This window comes from Crassostrea angulata, chromosome 10 (genome assembly GCF_025612915.1).
Source record: "Crassostrea angulata isolate pt1a10 chromosome 10, ASM2561291v2, whole genome shotgun sequence".
NCBI classification, from domain to species: domain Eukaryota; kingdom Metazoa; phylum Mollusca; class Bivalvia; order Ostreida; family Ostreidae; genus Magallana; species Magallana angulata.
In genome coordinates, this window is record NC_069120.1 from 53,399,597 (window position 1) to 53,419,736 (window position 20,140).

A 20,140-nucleotide genomic window follows, 5' to 3' on the forward strand; every position below is an offset into this window, starting at 1 on the left:
TCATTGGCCAGCTCCGGGTATACTTTGAATAAGATAGGATGATAAAGTAGAAGGATTTTTTGAATTTTTTGGTATTAAAATTTTCAAAAAATATAAAATATATATTCCTAAATAACTTCTATAAGACCAAAATCTGTGGAACTTTTTGTTTTTTGAATGAATGGAAATGTAGCTTTGCGGTCAACCAGAACTCCCCCCCACAGTTCTTTAGCTAAAGAATTTGTTTTTAGAAAGTTATGGGACTATTGAAATACCGTGTATCAATTTTAAGAGTGTAAGATTGACATCAATAAATGGAGCCTATCGAAACTAGTGAGGCAATCAGGAGGAACTGCTGAGTCGATCCTTTTATTGGTAGTTTGAGATTTGAGTTTGAATGCAGTCGATTTAGATGTGTAATAAAGGTTCTTAGATCGCAGTTGTTTCCTATACATTAGCTTCGATTTGCTATATATGACTTTGTGGTTGGTTTTAAATCACTTACTTAATATCTTGATATATCTTAAACTGTATGGGACGTTTATGTACGGACACCTAGACTGACCAGGTTAATTCAAGGACTTAGAATTCCTGAACAAGGTATGGGAACTTAGCACCAGGAGATGGTGGAATTTCGTTTAAAGCTATCGTGATTTGCTGCTATAAAAACAAAAACATTTTTCACCCTTTTAATTCTATGATAAAGGCAGTAGCATAATCCATCTAAACACACTTAGCTGATAACTGGTGTCGGAGAAAGCGCAACACCGGATCAGATTAAACGCCAATCGCGGGGCTACTTATCCATTCATCTCAATCGAACACGCCAAAATGGCCGCTGCGAGTGCGGAGAAAGCGCCTATCTTGATGGCAGACAGAAGTATTAAGTTCTAGGCATGTTGGCTAAGCCTAACGCCAAACAAAGTGCCCGCTCCTGTCAGCTCGCCGGCTGATCCCACTTTAATTAAGGGAGAGAAAGAGAATCTGTGTATCAATCTTAGACGTATGCCCAATTTCTTGATATAATTAATTTATGTAGGTTTTATATATCCGCCAATAGGTATATTGCCAATAAAGATTATTGCGTCCTTACGGATGAATGATGAGAAAGGCTATTAGAGATCTACCCAAGACGAACTCCACTGCTTGTTGCATCGGTCAATAGCAATTCGCCATGATTTTACAATATCTAATACCGTAACTAACCGCCTTTAAATCGATGTAAATGTTATTGGAAAATGACAACCATTATTGCTGGTCCTTGAAGTGTGTCATTGATTTCCGAGGAAGAGTACTTCTAACAAAAACGGACGGACAAGTGAAACACCGGGACAAGCTCGCGGAATACCTGGAATATCGATCCCGACCGATGTCATCAGTCAGCAATCAGGACGAGTGACGGATAAAATCGGCAGTTACAGGAGGTGCTAGTTCTATTAAAATTCGGATGTCAAGGGACAAACTAATAAGAACGTGGGATTAAATTAACGGTGGAGAGAGAGAGGTCCGACAGATGAGGGCTAATTGTTTTCTGATTCCCGGAAGTGGACTCCGGCATGATTGTCCGGAGGGTGAAGAACGTGGACCATGATGATACTGGCGGGGTGGCTGGTCTACATATGTCTCCACTGGCTGGGGGGAGGGGCCACAGGACTGAGGATCCTACTTATTTGTGATCAAACGTTCCACGAGGTGTGCAGACAGAAACAAAATGACGCCAAGGATGACGTAATAGTGACGTTTTTCCCTGTCAGTGATATTCATTCTTATGTTACCCACGTTCGGAATATTGACGCCTTATTACGTAATGGCACGAGTACTGACGTCCTGTTGGTGTTTGGACACAGTGAGCTGGTCAGCGCCGTTGGTACAGTGGCACAAGATTTCCAAAGACCCGTCATCGCCTATACCAAAGACTCAGCCCCTGTGGTAAGAACTCTCTCCCCCAATCCCCCCACCCCGGTAACGCAGATTAAATAAATAACGAATTAGAGAAGTTACGTACATGTAACATTATCTATGGATTTATTCGTCCATGACAAATAAGCAATAGTTGTTCCTGTTTGCAAGGCACAGGTAGTCAAATAAGCCGACTTCACAATCCTTTTCATGTGGTGATACAAATCCACTCTAAATAATTAATTTGACAGTTTAATGGCTTTTAAAAGCCCCTGCATCGATCTTCATCCTATAGACACTGTAAATGAAGGAGATTTTCATTCGGTTCGTTAAAAGATGTGTTTCAAATGCTAATATCCTGCTGCTATCTTAGGAGTTTACCTGTAAATTAAAGGTATAAATCAAATGAAAACCAGAAACCAAAAAATGTATTTTTGGTCGCAAAGGAAATTAGTATCGTCTATTTTAATCTTGATGCATTCAGGTTGTAATTAGGTAGCACCTGTTCTCTGGTTACATAAAAGGAGGGCACGTGATTATTGCGTTAAAATATATATGATGCACAGGAAAAAATGTCTGTAAGGTTATCGAGATAACGCTGTTTGGCCAATACCGACTATCATATTAATAATGAGGGATCATACAGAAATAAGACGGAACACTGTGTCAATTCACGTAGCGCATTGAAGTGAGGGTCTTCAGTCATTGTTGTTGATGTTATTGTTGAGGATCATGATGTTGTTGTTGTTGATGTTGGTGGTGGTGCCTTAATTTTATCCGCAAAGAGATTATATAACTTTATATAGGATTGTTTAATACTGAACGTTCAAGGGCAAAACACCACTAAGCTTATGATACAATGCGTTTACTTGTAGACGCTAAATGCCCAAAGGGGTCGTTGTCCTAACCACATGACTGTATATCAAAATAATCAAGCATAGTTTAAACATATACAAACGCATACAAATTTAGAATTTTGCTCATTTTCCATTTTATTTCATTTTTAATTCCTTTGCTTTCTGTCGGTTTTTTAGTTTTGCTTTAGAGTAGTAAATTTATTCACTGTATATGAAGACAAAAGTTCATACGATCTTCTTGACATTTCCGGATTGAGTTATAATAGGCTACAGTGGGTGGAAACTGTTGTTTCCCTGTCTAACAGTGCGGTCCTAGCTCAGGGTGATCTGTATGATCTATGTGTCTTTAAGATGTGAAGTTTTGTAGATCACTGAATGTATCGTGTATTGCAAAAAGGTATGATGATGCGAAAAAATCCCCTTAAACACGTCAGTTTTTAATGTTATATATAAATTGGTAATGGCGACTATTTACTCAATGACATGATTACGCAAGCGTTGCGGCGAACTACGTACGTTTCTGCCAAGCCTTAGGGTTGGATGCAGTACGAGCTGAATCCATGGGATAACTGTATCCAGGTAAAGTGTCCATCTTACCTGACAGGTGTTTACTCAGTGGAATGTACCCACGGGGCAGGGGCCCCATTGTAAGATTATATTAGTGACTGTCATTGATTCATGGATTCGATGTTTGTGGTTTTAAAAAAATTCCCTTTCTTCCAATTATAATACTGTGATGGAATCTATGTTACAGTATTTACTTACGTATTTCGCAACCGAAGATACATGTAAACATACAAACAAAACTAAACGTTTATTAAATAAATAAGATAGAATAAAACAATCATGCATAAAAACCATGATTATTTTCAAATTAGTAAAAGAGTCAACTACACCTCTAGTCAGTGTCCTGTTTACATACAGTATGTTCGATGTTTAGGGTTAGAATAAGTATGTGTGTACGTATGCGTGTAAGTATGCATCATACAACCTCATGCAGGTATTGTTATTTACCAAAAACGGCGATATGAAGGGTAAAAACAAACCAGTTAAAGCTAAACCTGTTGTATGAAGTTTAGAACAAAAAGTCGAAATATTTTGTAAATATTTTGAAAACTGTGCAAAATTATGGTTGGAATAGTGTGTTTTAATGTAACTATAGGTTAAAATGATAGCTATGAATATCCCTCCCACGATTTAAGAATATCAGTTAAAATTCATGCTTCTGGTTATTCTATTGAATAAACTCTGGCTTAGAATTATCTGGCGCAGAATTATGTCAACAGAAAATAAAGAATAAAGCCAACAAAACAAAAAAGAAAAACACATCAATCCTATAGCTATGGTATTGACTCTCTGCACATTTCATTACAGGAAAAATAACTTTTTCAAACAGTGCAAGCAAAGTGTAACGAATTGAATATTTACAAAGAATATTACATAGTGAATCTGTGGGGAGTTAGCAGTGTATCAATGCGTCATCTGTCGTCTGATAAATAGTCAAGGTCGTGACCAAAAATTAAAAAATTAATAACTAGTTAAATGTCAAAAGACAAAAGTGTCTTTTGAAAACGTTTTGAATCAATTCTAAAAATATAGAAACACAACTGAATATAAACACAATTGAGAGAGAGAGAGAGAAAGAGAGAGAGAGAGTATACTTTAAGTTATATGGGTTTTCTTTTCGATTTTTTTTTTTGGTTAGAAATTCCTTATTTCTTTCCACGAAATGCAGATGTTACCTTGATCTCTTTCTCCTTCAAAATGACTTTTTTTGTCATTCTCCTACAAAATGACTATTTTTCTCATCCTCCTACAAAATGACTATTTTTCTCATTCTCCTATAAAATGACTATTTTTCTCATTCTCCTATAAAATGACTTTTTTTCATTCTCCTACAAAATGACTATTTTTCTCATTCTCCTACAAAATGACTATTTTTCTCATTCTCCTACAAAATGACCATTTTTCTCATTCTCCAACACAATGACTATTTTTCGCTCGCATACTTCAATCAGAGATTAATTAGAATTTTGATTTTCATTGGAGTTCTTAAGACGAAATGTTATCAAATATTTGAAACAGTTTTCTAAAGATTTTTATTTGCAGCTGACCGTACATATGTACTTGTTGGAGATGTAACTAGAAGGTTTAACCAACTAGCCAGTTCAACGCACACTTCTTTTTATGTCTAATGCTATTGTTGTGACTCTGGAGAATCAGCTCTATTTTATTTACTTACATGTAATGATCTATTTTATTTACTTACATGTAATGATCTATTTTATTTACTTACATGTAATGATCTATTTTATTTACTTACCTGTAATGATCTATTTTATTTGGACATCAGTTAACAATAAAACAAACACAAATTTAGGAAATGAGGATTTTTCTTTTTCAAATATGATTGTACAACTATAAGGTTTGATGAGATACACATGGTTGTATAGATCTATTTATTGAGTATAAGGTTTGATGAGATACACATGGTTGTATAGATCTATTTATTGAGTATAAGGTTTGATGAGATACACATGGTTTTATAGATCTATTTATGGTTTGATGAGATACACATGGTTGTATAGATCTATATATTGAGGTCCTCCCCCGTTTTACGTTTCCCCGTCCATTTTCTTTATGGATCACGTTGCGTGTCGGGATTTGTTTTTTCAGTAATGCTTAGCTTTTTCATTGGATTGCAAGGGATCACGGAGTTCTACGGAACTGTGTTCCATATAAATTCAATCAAGTTACCATGCTCTTTTGATATTAAGAAGCTGTCACGAAGAGAGCAATTCGCCAGAACCACGTACAATCTATTTAATAAAATTCCAATTACTGCTTGTTTCAAATCAAACCGCCGCAAATTAATCCCAGCAGTAGTCGATTTGTATAGTATCCAAAAACCGTTTATTACTCAGTTAGACACAGCAATAACTTGTGTTACTCATTCTCCAACGTTACCGAGTAACTTATTATAGGAAATACGTAGGTTAATTATTGTATATTACGAGTCAAAAACCATTCAAGATTGATTTTAAAATGAAAACTTTTTATTCTTAGGATTCTACATGTTTGATCTCTGTCAATCAATTTTAGTCAAATTATACATTTTAAATATGAACATTCAAAATTGACTCGAGTACTATGAAGAGCCAATGATCTTATTTGAACTCGTAATAGATACTGAGAGAGAGAGAGAGAGAGAGAGAGAGAGAGAGAGAGAGAGAGAGAGAGAGAGAGAGAGAGAGAGAGAGAGAGGAGAGAGAGAGAGAATATATTGACGCAGAATTTTCGAAATACCGGTTTCCCTTTACTTCACAGTGGGTTCTATTTCTGGACGAATGTGACATGGTCATCTTTAGGTCGGCGCTTTGCGCTTTACTTCCTATTCAAGGAGATTTAGTCTTTCGAACTTTCCCTATGGCATTCCAACACTGTCAGAAATCCTTCAAGACAATACCAATATTAAAATCACAGATGGGCTAAATTAGGCTGTGCCTGCTGCCTAATCCCATTCAATAAATAATATTGAATAAAATATTGTTTAAATAAAAAAAGAAATCACTGATGAATTGTTTTAATTATCTAGTCACTTTGCCTTTGTTTGCTTTCGTACAGAAAAGATATTTTTTCTTTTGCATGGTTAAAGTGAATGATGACTCAAAAATTGATGGTTTACTTTTTAATTATAATAACGGAAAGAAAAGAAATAGATAAAATGATTATATGGAAGGTTTCACGCATTATAAGTAATCATTTAACAGTTTATATTAAGTCGTTAAATCTCCGGAATTACACATTTATACAAACCTAAGGTGTTTGAGAGTCACATGATTGCGATTGTTGTCTAAAAATGGATACAATGCGATTGAATCAGAGAAAAGAATTAGAATTTGCAGTTATTAAGAAAATGAATATGCAATAATAACGAAAACGTGTTAAACTGACAAAGATGAATTTGCTTGTTGTGCAGTTTGCAGTTTACATGCGACGGGAATATATGAAACTTGCATAATGTATTTGTGCCGATTTTGTGAAGTAAATTGAGGTTTAATTTTTCAATGCGTTGACATGTTCACTTGTGACGATGGTTTTAACTTTAGAAAAAACTTTTAACTTTTGATTTCCGTTTTATTTTCGTTAATTATGCCTTTGAACTTGAGGGGAACTATCGCTTGTATTTTTGAATATTTACGTATCAAATCAAACATAGACAGATGATTGTTTACCTGCGCAAAATGAGCAAAATCTGATGCACTTACAACATATTTTAAAATACAATTCATTTGTACTATTCATTTTATTCGTAATTCGTTACGATCTCTACGTAATTGTTGAATTATGCAACGTGATTTGTTAAGATGCTCAGCATTTTTAGTCTAAACGGAGATTATTTTCGCTGCAAGAAATATAAAGATAGATATATGATGAAAAATAAATTGTGCTCTTTCTTTTTTTTAGTGCATTTTTTCTTGTTTTAATTGTTTAACTTTAACATATAGGAATTTTTAAAAAATAAAATACAATAACTAGTAAATAACTGAGTTAGAAGATGTACCTTTATGCTCTCATATATTTTGGTCTCTTTATAAAGTGGTTGGGGGACTAAAATTAAAAAAATTAACCGGACGTTAACCGTGAACTCCTACCAAAAAATTAATGAAACATCTTGCATAGGATCTTATTTAAGATAAAAATGGTATTTCATAAAGGTACAATGTCAAAGATTAAGTGTACGCAAAAATAAGTGTAAAATTTGGACGGTATTTTTTTTTTGTTATTCTACCGAGCGACCATATGACAAAATAATTTTTGAATGCCCAAATGAAGTCATTGTTGCTCAGGTGAGCGATGTGGCCCCATGTTACATTCCTCTGCGCTTGCGTCACTTCGAAGCGGAAGGGAAACTCAATACCAATGTGTTGGACCAAAGAATAATTTTATTTTTATTTTTTTAATCGGATTTATTTACTTTTCAACACCGTAATTTTTCAAAAGTTCATATGATATATAAAATATACGGATATCTCCTAAAATTGATATTTATAATGTAGTTAATCATTGGTTTGTGCGTCCCCATGTCTCGTAGTTTGAGAAGTATTATTTCCAAAATTCATAAAAAAAAGGTTTGCGTACAAGTAGACAGTAAATTTTTGTTATTGATTATAGTGATAGTAATCTATATATTTATCTGTTTTCAATCTTTTTAAATATTCACATTTCAATGAGAAATTGTAAAACAATTCTTACTCTTAGCTTATTCTATTTTTCAACAGATATATCAAAATGACATGCTGTCAATCAATTCCAATCCGTTCCACTTGGGCCAGGCTATGTCGTACCTGATTAACACCTTGTGGCTGGAAAAACACACGCACCTGTTGACGGACGCTAGCCTGCTGACCGATGGCTTCATTGAGGGGTTCTGGGAGGGACAGCAGTTCAATCTGTCCCACACCACAGTTCTACATCAAGATGAGGACTTCGACGAAATCTCACTCTTCTTCCACCTTAGAGATTTACGAGAAAATGGCGTCAAGCAGTTCGTAGTTCATGCCCAACCTAATCAAGTTAATCTACTGATGCGCGCCAACCGACGGTTTGAAGCCACCGCTGGACGAGGGGGGTACCGGTGGTTCTTGTCCGACACCGCAATGTCGGGTAAAATTGACGACGAGCTGATTCCAGTAGGCGCTCTTGTCGTCAAAGCTGTCAGAGACGAGAGGGCGCTAGTAGAGCACACGATAACGAGGCTCTACGAAGAAATAGAGGACCTAAAGGACAGCACGCTGTCTGACAATACGTCCGACTGCTTCAGGTTTGTGATTGGCATTTTGTGATTTTACAAGCAAACGTTGCAGCAAATTGATAAATTGATACCTTTATAGTGTTACCATTATAGGAGTGTCCTCCTGAAGAAATCGACAAAGAACCTGCCTCTGTGCTGCGGCATCGCCCAGTTCCGGATAGACAACCACTTCTGGAGAGTGCTCAATGAAAGTTACGGGGAGCTAGAGTGGATGTCGGCCGGCAAGATCTTCTACAACCACAGCAAACACAGCGTTCAGTGGTACGGGAGTACTATATTTGGCCCTACCTCCCAAAGCAAACATTTCCATCGTGTGGTAACCACCCCTGCGCCGCCATTTGTGTTGGTCAAAGGTCCCATAGACACAGGCGACTCCTGTTATGGAAACAAAATGTGTTACAAGGTTCTCCGAGGGAATCCTATCTATCTCGGTCCGAACACCCGTGTGGAGGATCTGCAGGAAGTGGAGGCGGAGCGGTACTGCTGCAGCGGGTTCGTCATGGACATTCTGGAGTACCTAGCCACGGACTTGGCCTTCGACTATTTGGTGTACTTTAGGGACGAGAACAGCCACAACGCCACTAATCTGTACGAGTCATTGCTGCACGACGTACGGAATGGATCGGCCGAAATCATAGCAGGTGCGTTGACCGTGACGTCAAATCGAAGCAAGCAACTACGTTTCACAGAGCCGTACTACTTTTCTGGGTTTGCAATGATCGTGCCGCCGCAAGAGGCATCCAAACCATCAATGGACGCGTTTACTGCGCCGTTTGATAGTTACGTCTGGATGGCAATATTTCTAAGCGCAACAACAGCTGCGCTGGCTACCTCCTTGTTTGAATGGAACAGTCCATTCGGATTGAATCCATGGGGTAGAAAGCGACTGAAGAACTACACCCTAGGCTCGGCTTTAGTAATGGTTTACTCCGTTCTGTTTGGCCATACAGTCAGCACAAAGTCTCCAAAGTCCTGGCCTGCGAAAGTCCTTCAAAACTTCTGGGCGGGGCTCGCCATTTTCATCGTGGCTAGCTATACCGCTAACCTGGCAGCCTATTTGGCGGGAATCAATAGAGTTGATGATATGATCAGCATCTTTCATAACACCGTAAGTACCTCCTGCACTCAATAAGCATATAGTAATTTACTGAAGATGGTTTACTATAAAATGTTTAAATGTTACAGATGAACTCTAAACGAGTGCATGTTCTGAGATCGAGTCCCGCGGCCGACTACCTCAGGGTCATTAACGAGAGGAATCGCAAAAACATCATGATCAGCGAGGTCCCCCCGGACGTGACGCAGCTCAACATCATCAATAACCTCAAGTAAAGACCTCATCTACATTGGTTTAAGCATATTCATTGACACCTCAATAAATGTGAGCAGCAAACAAAGCCCTATATACCACATACTAGTATCCTCGCCCTATATACCACATACTAGTATCCTCGCCCAAAGGGAGGAACCTCGGTCATCCTCATTGGCTGGTTAACGTGAACCAGTGCATTATTTTTTCCCCAGGTATCCTTATCTTCCTTCAGATACAAAGAGAAGAGGGAAGAAAAGTGTAATCATTAAGTGGACCACTTTAAGACGCTAACCCATTTGAACTGAAAGAAATGTTTAATAATATTTTCAGGATTTTCATTTTAAATAACATTCTTGAACAAGAAAAAATTGTTTGAAAGAAGATAGGCGAATAAGATACCGCAAATGCCTTTTGGTTTAGTCTTTAAATACAATTTCAATTTTAATTTCTTTTCAATTAAATCTACTGTATTTGATTTTGTTAATATACAGGTATGCAATAGCACAAATAAATTATAAAAAAATTAAATTGCCTTAAGTTTGGTATCGTATCCACTACCTAAATAGCCTAGTTAACGTTATACAACGTAAACAAATGTCTCGTGCTTTAACCACTGAGCCATTTTAGTCACAAAGAGCGTTGCTTAAATGCTTAATGCGACTTTGGCCACGAGTTTAAGAACTTATATAATTTTTCTTAAACGTTCAATTGTTGAGATAGAAAATAATAGCTTTAATACACAGTCAGTCATTTCACCACGTGTTTGTTCTTCATTAGACTTTATTTAGACTATGATAAAAGTATGGAGCACGGACCCACTTTATGAAAGAATTGAAGTTCTACAAAATTAAACTATGTGGAGTTTTTGATACGCATACGCCAATTTAAATCAACAGATTCCAAGTATTGAACATATTTATTAAATTTATTTATTAAAATATTAACGCCTATGAGGGTTACAAATAAATATACAATGTTTTGAATTATACAAATTCATCAAAATTGTTGATATTTTAATTTTCAGTATCTTTTCTCGAAAGAACGAGATAATTAACTCGTATTAATTCGAATAAAGTAGATCTTTTTTCGTTATTACGAGATCATATATTTTTATGTGACCCTTTTCGTCTTTTGTAATTTTACACACCTTATCAACCCATCTCCTTTGAAATACAAGTATTTGGAAAAAAAATAAATGCATGCACGATGATACAATAGAAATTGAAATCTAATTTAAAGTTTATTTTATTTTGACAGAAATAAATCATACGAGTACTATGTTAACGACCGTCTGCTTTTGGAGTATGCGCTTGCGCAGCACGACAATTGTTCAATCAAATTTAGCGGCAATGACTTTGGAGAAAACCTCTATGCATTTGGACTGAACAGGGATGCAGTTGATTTGACGGTAAGATAGAGTATCGTTTTGTCATTATTAATATTAAGGATCATGCATGAGAGTAAGCGTAAACAAATTCTCTCAATACAGAGAAGGGAATCAATTCTGATTTTATTTCACAAATGCATGAAATAAAAATGAAGATATGGTGTAAATGATGAAACTATTCTCAACATACTATATTTTTAGAATTTTGAAGAACAATTGAGAATTTAAACGCTGTCATGGAAAAAAACATTTTACAATGACGCGAGATTCGTTAAAAGTATGTTTTCTACGACGTCCGCGTTATCATTTTCATGGCCAATTCAAATAGTCAGCTTAAAACATGTTCATTCTATATTTTCATATTTATTAGTATTTACCTTTGTGAGAGATATTAAGCTAGTTGATCGTGGATTGTCTTTTTGAAGATTACCATTTTAATATCTCTTTATATAATTTCCTAGGAGAACATGTCTTCGTTGATTCTAAGTTACCTGGAGGGTGGACAGGTCACGGAAGCGTTACAACGCTATGTCAAGAACCGGAACTGCGTCGGTCGGTCGGAACGGTTTACCCGGAAGTACGGACTAGATCACACGGGCGGACTGTTCATCATCCTTCTGTCGGCCATGTTTGTGGGGGCGTTTCTCCTGGTAATAGAACTGTGTGTGTTTAGATACCTGGTGCCGTACCTGAGGAAAAAACCCAACGACAGTTTGTGGAAGAACAGAAATATAGAATATGTGAACCAGGTAACCATTGCGTCATTATAACATATGATTTGGAGGTGTTTTATATACTGAACGTTGGGAGTTGTAAAGAGAAAAACACGTATACGCGAATTTTTAGGATGCGCTAATGTTTCTGGCTTTCTTTGATAACGTAAAGAAGTTTGCAAACCAGTACTTTCAGTACTTTGATTTCATAAATATTTTTGTAATTTCAATGTGGTGTATTTATTACGTGCGTTCGTTTATAAGACCGGATTGAAAGAGGTCTTTATTTTTAATTTCCATCCTTTTGATTGAAAAAAGCGTATGTTCACATTATTTTGATATAATGTCTTTGATAAGTGATCGACAAAACGTACTCCTTATTAATGTATTGATTCAATTCAACTGAGTTACCTTTATCTTGCGGTAAAATTTGCAGTTAAACAGGCCGACAATAGTCAAAATTGTATGTCAAAAGAGCAATGAGCCCGGTAGCTGCAGTTTTGTAGCTCCAGGTCTGAAAAAAATCGGATGGACGGATTGTTATAAGTATGATATGAGCCATCATCAAGTTTTTAATGAAACATTGATTTCAAAGAAACTGCTTTCGGTCCTGTAGAAAGTCAATCACGACCACAGATCAATATCATTTTACTTTAATTTGCTCATTGTAATGCCGTTATTTTGAGGTTTGGATTAAAAAGACACTTTTCCTCACTTTATACAGTACTCTGACCCAGGGTGTCATTTTATAAAGATTAATGTTTCGATATTCACTAACACCTCTTTGTCCAAATGAAACTAATATTCACTGAAATGACAATAGTCAAAGATTATTTTAGTCTTAATATTTTTTTGTATTTCTATGTTACGTTTAACGTGTAAATTTGAAAAACAAGCAAATAAGTTAGCTGTAAGTGTTCATTCTTCAAAAAATGAAAGATAGAAAAGCTGTCCATGAATAAAGTGAAGGACGGGAACAGGTAAAACTGTAAACTTATTGGACAGCTACATGTAAGCTTACCTGTAGCTACAGGTAAGCTGGAAACAAGACATTACATTTGCCAAAAAGAAGAGTAATAGCAAAAATGGTAATAATTTTGTAATGTATGAAATGACACAGATAGCGCTACACAGCAGCAAAATACTGAATGCTAGTAAATAATCCAACATCATATTTTATTGCATTTTTTAAACTCATAAACCACAATATATCCACTTGATCATAATTACTTGTAACCACAAATAGCATCAGAACGGAGATTGAGACAAACTTCACTGAGCTTTATGGAACACACCTTGCTTAACTTTATTATTTCAAAGTTGAAGTAATCTCTCTAAAATCGGGACAACACCCATCCCTCGAAAAATCAAAACTGAACCTTTAATTCTCTCGAGACCCCTGGAAAAAATTACTGCATCCGAGCCTGTCTAAGCATTCTTTTTTTGGTTTTTTTTAAGCCCATGTGATTCATGTTAGAACTTTGCACCGTAGCATTCCCACCCTTCATATCCAGAATATCACCAAAAACGTGCCTTCTTTATCATAGGATGAGAAGCTGTTGTTAATTAATACAAGAGGGTCTGAATATGAACAGTTTTGTAGCTCATCTTTTAATCCCTTGATCATACCTGTGTTACAACGCACTTTGAAAAATTTACGCACTTTGAATTTTTTTTTTAAAGTGCGTTGATATCGTCGATATTAACGCACTTTGAAAAAGATGGTTTATGGTTTAGTTTAAATAATATATAATTTTAGATACAATAAATAGATGTTTTGTGTAGCTTAATTGGATAGATTTTAGAAAGAACCCTATGATTCTCAGCTAACTTGAAAAACAGTTTCTCGATTAGATTTTTTTCTTTTCACATAAGCTTACGTAATTTGACAATTTACATAATGAACATCTCGGGAGATTTGAATTATCCAAAATTTGTACTAGTATTTCTTAGCAGCTGCGTTTCCTTTTTTACGCATGCAGCAAACTTACTAGTTATCTGGTACATTATGCTATGCCAGAAACAAAATGATTAATTATTTTTAAAATTTATAATGGACCTGAGATAATGTATAAAATATTTCAACTGGCTTCAACTGCACGTACTTCTAAACAAACATGACGTGAAAAAAGGATACGTTAGTTATGATTATCAAAAACAATATGATCTTTTAGAGGATCTGTGCGAGAAAAAAAACCACACCCTAATGCTTATTTTTAAGTTAATAATAATTTAATGTTTGTCAATGTACATGTAATTTTTAGACGGGGTCACGTGACACCGTCTATTGGTTTTACTGTCAGCCGAAGTCTCAAACCGGAAAGCACGCGTAGAACACATGAATTGAGTCTACGCGTAAGAAAATAGTGCAGAAAGTTTTCATGCATTTCAGTAAATATGTATTATAAAAACACGCATTAAATCTTTTTGAGTCCTCTGTGTATAAACACAATTCTAATTAGAAAATAAACAAATAGTTTTATTGATCAAAATATTCTTGCTCGGGTTCAAATGTGGAATGAGTTGCGTAACTGAATGCACAGCGCCGTTGACGATTCAGTTGGTGTACGAGCTCATTAATCAATAGAAGAGGCTGATGGTGGAATCGAAATTAAAGTTCCAAAACGCAAAGTGCCATTTTTGAAAATTTGTGAATTTTATTTTGACAATTTTTCACCTTTAATACTACCAAACTTCATATGCAGGCCGAAGTTAAAATCGGGACGGGTTATACACAGGTGTTTTACAAATTAAATAGGTGTTTCATTGGCTTCCAGTCTACTTGCGGTATGACTGTTGTACGTCTCTAAAGGAATTTTGTACAAAGAAAATAAAAACAAGTCTGAATTTGCCTTCTCGTTCCTTGGCTCTTTAGTTGATTAAACTGAATTTACATTTTGGGAGACTTATACATTATATAACTTCTACAATCTTATCGATTGAAGAACGAAGTTAAATGTTAATGTTTATGTTTTCCGGCTTAGTTGGAATCAGGCTTGGGGTGAATTGCATTGTTAAATAATGCATTACATTACCATTACTTCATGAATTAGGGCATGCATTAAATTACCATTACCATTACTTAATTCTCTTGAAGTAATGCATTACATTACCATTACATGAGTAAAGTAATGCATTACCATTACTTTGTGAAAAGTCAATAAGTTTTAAAAAAGTAATTTAAGAACTAAATAAAGAGTTTTTGTAAATATTTCATAAATAAAACATGCTTAAAATATATACAGGTTCATGTTCTTGTTCACTATCAGGTTCAAATTTAATGACTTATACAAGATTGCTGTTGCACTTGTAGTTCTCAAAGTAAGGTTGGTCCCGTAACATTTGCACGCTAATGGCGGAGTTGACAATCTCTGTTATTTATGTCTCTGATTTTCGGAGTATGATTTTTAATGAAAGGAATGGTTGTATCGTAATTCGTGTAGGTGATGCACGAGTTTACACAAAAAAGTAGTAAGTAGCGAACATATTTAATTTTACCTATTAATTTTGCATGAATGGCAACTGAAGAAAATCGTGTCAGATAAGTTGGTCTTAAAAATCAAAATGGCGACCGTGACAAATCTTTTTATTGTCAAATTTCTTGGAATCTTATTGTAAAAAAAAAAATTTCTAACGTCAGGTGCCTGTGTTTGTTATCGGTATACAAATGTTCACTTTGTTTGTAAATTCAGCAGTTTTAGAGTGTTCGGGATTTTCATAAAACTTTTATTACGGATACCATTCGACTTGTTGATTTTCCCTTGGATCACAAAATTGAATAAATCTAATGATTAAAATTATCTACTTTGATATAGTTGTTTGATTTTCCCGGTTAGTAGTAATCTTTAAAATTTTTCCTTGGGGTCTTATTTTACATAATATACCGTTGTGTCAATTTTCTGCAATTATGAAGGCCGGGATTGCGTAAAATTTAGACAAAGTATCAGACAATTGCAAAATAGCCGATTTAACATAGATTGTAACAACTAATTCAAACTCATAAATTTTGGAAGCATATTCGAGGAAATCCAGGACAATTGCAAATTCAAACTTTCAAGACCCCGTCTTTCAGTATTCTCAGTACTTTGATTTAATAAAGTGATTTATTTGATTGGAATTTGAAAAGAGGGTTAGTATTGAAACCCTTATAGATTCTTTAACAAACCATTAGAGGAGTTATTTCCCCAGCTCGCTTTTTTTTTCAATATCACTGTACTTAATTTACAACAAAGCGTATTTCTTCTACCGATTTTATACTTTTACTCTAAGTTGCTGAATATCATATATGTTTTGGAAGGATAAAAGAGAGGTAGGGGGACCTTCTTCCTGTAATCAATCAAAAGATGTACTGGTAATTTATAAACCTGTATCTTTGGTTAACCCCCACCCCTAACCCCACCCCCGTTTTTAAAGACGGTAAATTAGATTCATTAGTGTTGACAAATCATCATACTATCAACAAATTAGGAATTCAATTACAGAGTATGTGATTTATACATATTTTTTCGAAGTGCGTTATGTGTCTCGATACTAAAAATTGTTGATGTACCTTCATAACGCACTTAATTTTTGGGAGTTGATTTTAATCAACTCTCCTATGCAGCTACTCTGGCAAACCGAAAGTGAAACAGTGTAATAGAAAAATTCTATGGAATGTATGCTGAAGCATTGTTTTTCAAGAAAAATTATTTATAAACCCTTTAAAAATAGTCAGAATTTATATAAACAATTATATAAAATTATATACGAACAATTTAGATATTTTCGTAGTCTCATGTATTCCTACGCCAGAGTTAAATATAGTCTCGTTCAACCAAACGCTCGGCTGTCTTCGTAAATCTCCGACAAGCAGAGAGGCTCTCTTGCTTTTTCGGAGATTAACAGAGAATGCCGAGCGTCTGGTTGAACGGGACTAGAGTTCGATATCAGTAGTGCTTGGATCCATACAATTTTTAGAATTTTTTCGATTACTAATACATAGTTGAATCTATCTTTAAATATTACACATAATTCATATGGGGTTTCTCGATATTCTTGTCGGAAAATTCTGAAAATTCATATTTATAAAAAAAAAAATGCGTAATTCAAATACAGACTAGAAACTAATTGCCATGCAAGATTTTAAAATTTTAGAATAAATGATAATCGATAAAATCAACTCCCGTCAGTACTTCAGTACTTTGATTTTTTTTAAAAGTGGGTTAACTTGGTCCCAAATTTAACGCGCTTTGAAAAAAATTTTCAAAGCGTAATTTTATCAAAGTGCGTTGCCACATACCTGAAACTTAAGAATAAGAGAACATAAGAGATAGTGCCACGAAAGACTAAATTGAAAAAACAAATTTTATATTAATCAGCATTATCTACAGGTTTACCTGATGTTGTTCATTCTTAAAACGAAATGAGGTATTGATAAAATTAGATGTGAGCCGAAAACTGTCCATTCTGTCAGAGCAAGAACTATTCTCGGCCGTACGCGCCTTAAATTGGCCCCAGAATAGACAGTCTTTGGTTTACATCTTTGACTCTCAAGTGTGCAAGGTGTTCCGAGAAGAATTTCTCAGACTTTCCCCAAAATCTCAGTAAGAACCTGTCGATTTCTTTGGTAAAAAAGAGGGAATACTCGATATGCCAATAAGAAATATTGGAGTTTTCATTTTGAAAAAATCGATTTTGATTAATTTTTACTGATAGCTATGTGTACATATTTTTAAAAGATGAATGTGAACGACAACCTGGTACAGGATACATATCTAGAGCATGTCAGTAATTAGTTAGCAATTGAACTAAAATATACCGTGTTTATGTGAAACATTAGATTTTTATAATGTAAAGGTATCTGTATATCTGTCCTTGATTATGGTATTAGATTTATTTTTTAAATATTTTGTGAAATCATTGTGTGATTTTAAAAGACCATTGATTATTTTTGTACGGAAAGTGAAAATTGTGCTTCCCATTGAACGCATTAGTGCATCAATTTTTGAGAGATACTGAACTGCGTTATTAGTTGATGATATGATGGTACATGTACTATGATTAGGTTTTACTTTTGTCAGAGACTGTACCGGACCGTGATGAGTGAACAGTTGGTGTCTCCACAGCAAACAGCGCAGGAGATGATCAGGATCGTCAAAGAGAGACAATTCGAACGCCTCTTTCTGAAGAACGAACTGAGCAAACACGTACGGGTCCTTACAATAATGCATTAATTAGAAAAATAAACCAAAGTATAAAACGTACAATATATCGGCTTTTTGTTCAAGAGAAAATATGCAGTTTTCCTTTATATCCAACGAAATACAATGTACTTTAAAAGTCTGTCCTTTTTCATTGAGCGTGCGTGCAGTGCTCACTATGCATTATGGCAATGATAAAGATAAACACCCCATTGCGTGAGTGACACTTTGTACAATTATTTTTCATCTCACAGGGGAGAATCCAAAAGAAAGGGGTTCCGAAAGGTCTTCGTTTAATTGACATTACAGACAATTTAATCAGGTGAGTTTAGATCACGCTTCAATATTTGTTAGTCAAATGATGAGAGAAATTAACTAGAAATTCTTTGTAGATTCTCCCAATTTGAATATCGGTTTATGTTACAATAAGCTTCTATTATCAATGTTGTCACTACGATTTAGGATTTTTTTTTTAATAACCGAACTCTGTTTTCCGTTCGCTCAGATCAAAGAAAGAGGAATCACAAATATTTGCAACGTCATCCTCTGGTAAGATTTTTACTATTCAAAAACAGTCTTATGACAACGATGATGATGGCGAAGATTCCATGAGTGATGTTAGTGATTACGTCACAGGAGACGAACAGGATATTCAAATTTCATTTGAAGACATTGAAAACCCAACAGTTTTGTCAGATATATCGGAAGTACCAATCAACAACCAAAGAAAGGCTCCGAAAAATAGTCCACATGTAACACGGTCAATGTCGGAAAAGGTCATAGGTCAATTTATACGTCATAACCCACGTGCACGTTATTGTTCTGACTCAGTATACAGTGGCGTCTCATTTAAATCATCAAAGAAACGAAACAAGTCTTGCCCAAGTTTTCAGAAACGCTCAACAAAAGAGAAAGAGAACAAACGGAGAGTATTTGAAGAGGGTGAAATTGAAATGGTGGACATGAGTCACATGGCCGAACGGCCAGAGAAAACCCAACTGATTCACAAATCAAAGCGAGGAGCAAACTTCGGTCGGGCGTTCACATTTTACGGAAGGTCAATGAAGGACAACCGTCTAAAGTCGTCCATTAGGAAGCACGCCATGGCGACGCGCCGACACTCCGAGTCCGTGTTTGACGACTGCGCAGTGGACGCTCTCTCCAAGGAGGACCTGATGGTCTTGTGGAAGAAATCGGAAATCGAGCTACAGACCAGTCTTAACCGAGTGACCCAAGAAAACGCTCACTTAAAGCGACTTCTGCGTGTTGTGGAAGTGTCAGAGAAATCACCGCAAGAAGAGGCCCCAGACAGGGAGACGGCTCAGCTGACCGCCACCCCTCTGTAGAAGGTGTCATCTACATCCCGGCAGTGTCAAGGACCTGTCGCCGCTCTATAACGGCGTCATCTCCAGACACCGGGCCACTCTACATGTGACAATGTATGTACTTAGGTCCTCCCGGTCAACAGCAGCTACAGACAGCCATCTTTATTATAGTGTACAACATTTAGATATCATCGTAGAATAGTCGGCTGCTGCCAGTCCTAACATGCACAATCTGTAAAGGAAGCACTTCCATTTAGAATAATGATATAGACGACTTAATGATGGCATTATATGACTTCCTCTACTTCTGTAAAAGACACAACAAAGTAGACTGTGTTATACAGTAATTTACGGCTGACAGTACATGTACTTGTTTTATGCAATCTTGTTCCTTTGTTGAAACCTCGTGGATACCTGTACATCAAAACTTTTAAAGGTTCAACTGTCGTTATAACATTTTGATACAATTTATTTTCTTTATTAAAAAAAACGTGTATTAGATCTTTTGTAAATAATGAGTCATCTTGTTATACATGGCATTGTGATAGCATGATGTGTGGTGTATATGAGTTTTCTGTATGAATGAAATTTCATAAAAACAATCAAACACAATTGTGGAGTTTTCCTCTGCAGATAAATAAAAGGATTTCTGAGTAACAAAACACTTCTCGAAT

The 20,140-nt window shown here is 35.6% G+C and overlaps 1 protein-coding gene across 1 annotated transcript; it reads left to right on the top strand.

The window, feature by feature from the left end:
- The first annotated feature begins 1,132 nt into the window (after nucleotides 1–1,132).
- On the top strand, nucleotides 1,133–20,078 carry LOC128165519 (glutamate receptor ionotropic, NMDA 3A-like). The gene is made up of 9 exons (XM_052830156.1): nucleotides 1,133–1,908; nucleotides 8,018–8,559; nucleotides 8,644–9,658; nucleotides 9,736–9,878; nucleotides 11,120–11,270; nucleotides 11,711–11,998; nucleotides 18,022–18,147; nucleotides 18,396–18,463; nucleotides 18,647–20,078. The coding sequence occupies exons 1-9, from the start codon at nucleotides 1,567–1,569 to the stop codon at nucleotides 19,485–19,487; spliced, it is 3,516 nt and encodes a 1,171-aa protein (XP_052686116.1). The 5' UTR covers nucleotides 1,133–1,566; the 3' UTR covers nucleotides 19,488–20,078.
- Nucleotides 20,079–20,140: the final 62 nt, after the last annotated feature.

Bases quoted from the DNA above. Each gene is read 5' to 3' on its own strand.
- LOC128165519 (XM_052830156.1), top strand. From the start codon at position 1,567: ATGATGATACTGGCGGGGTGGCTGGTCTACATATGTCTCCACTGGCTG. The intron at 1,909-8,017 runs GTAAGAACTCTC...ATTTTTCAACAG, and splicing joins CCAAAGACTCAGCCCCTGTG to ATATATCAAAATGACATGCT. The intron at 9,659-9,735 runs GTAAGTACCTCC...TAAATGTTACAG, and splicing joins TCAGCATCTTTCATAACACC to ATGAACTCTAAACGAGTGCA.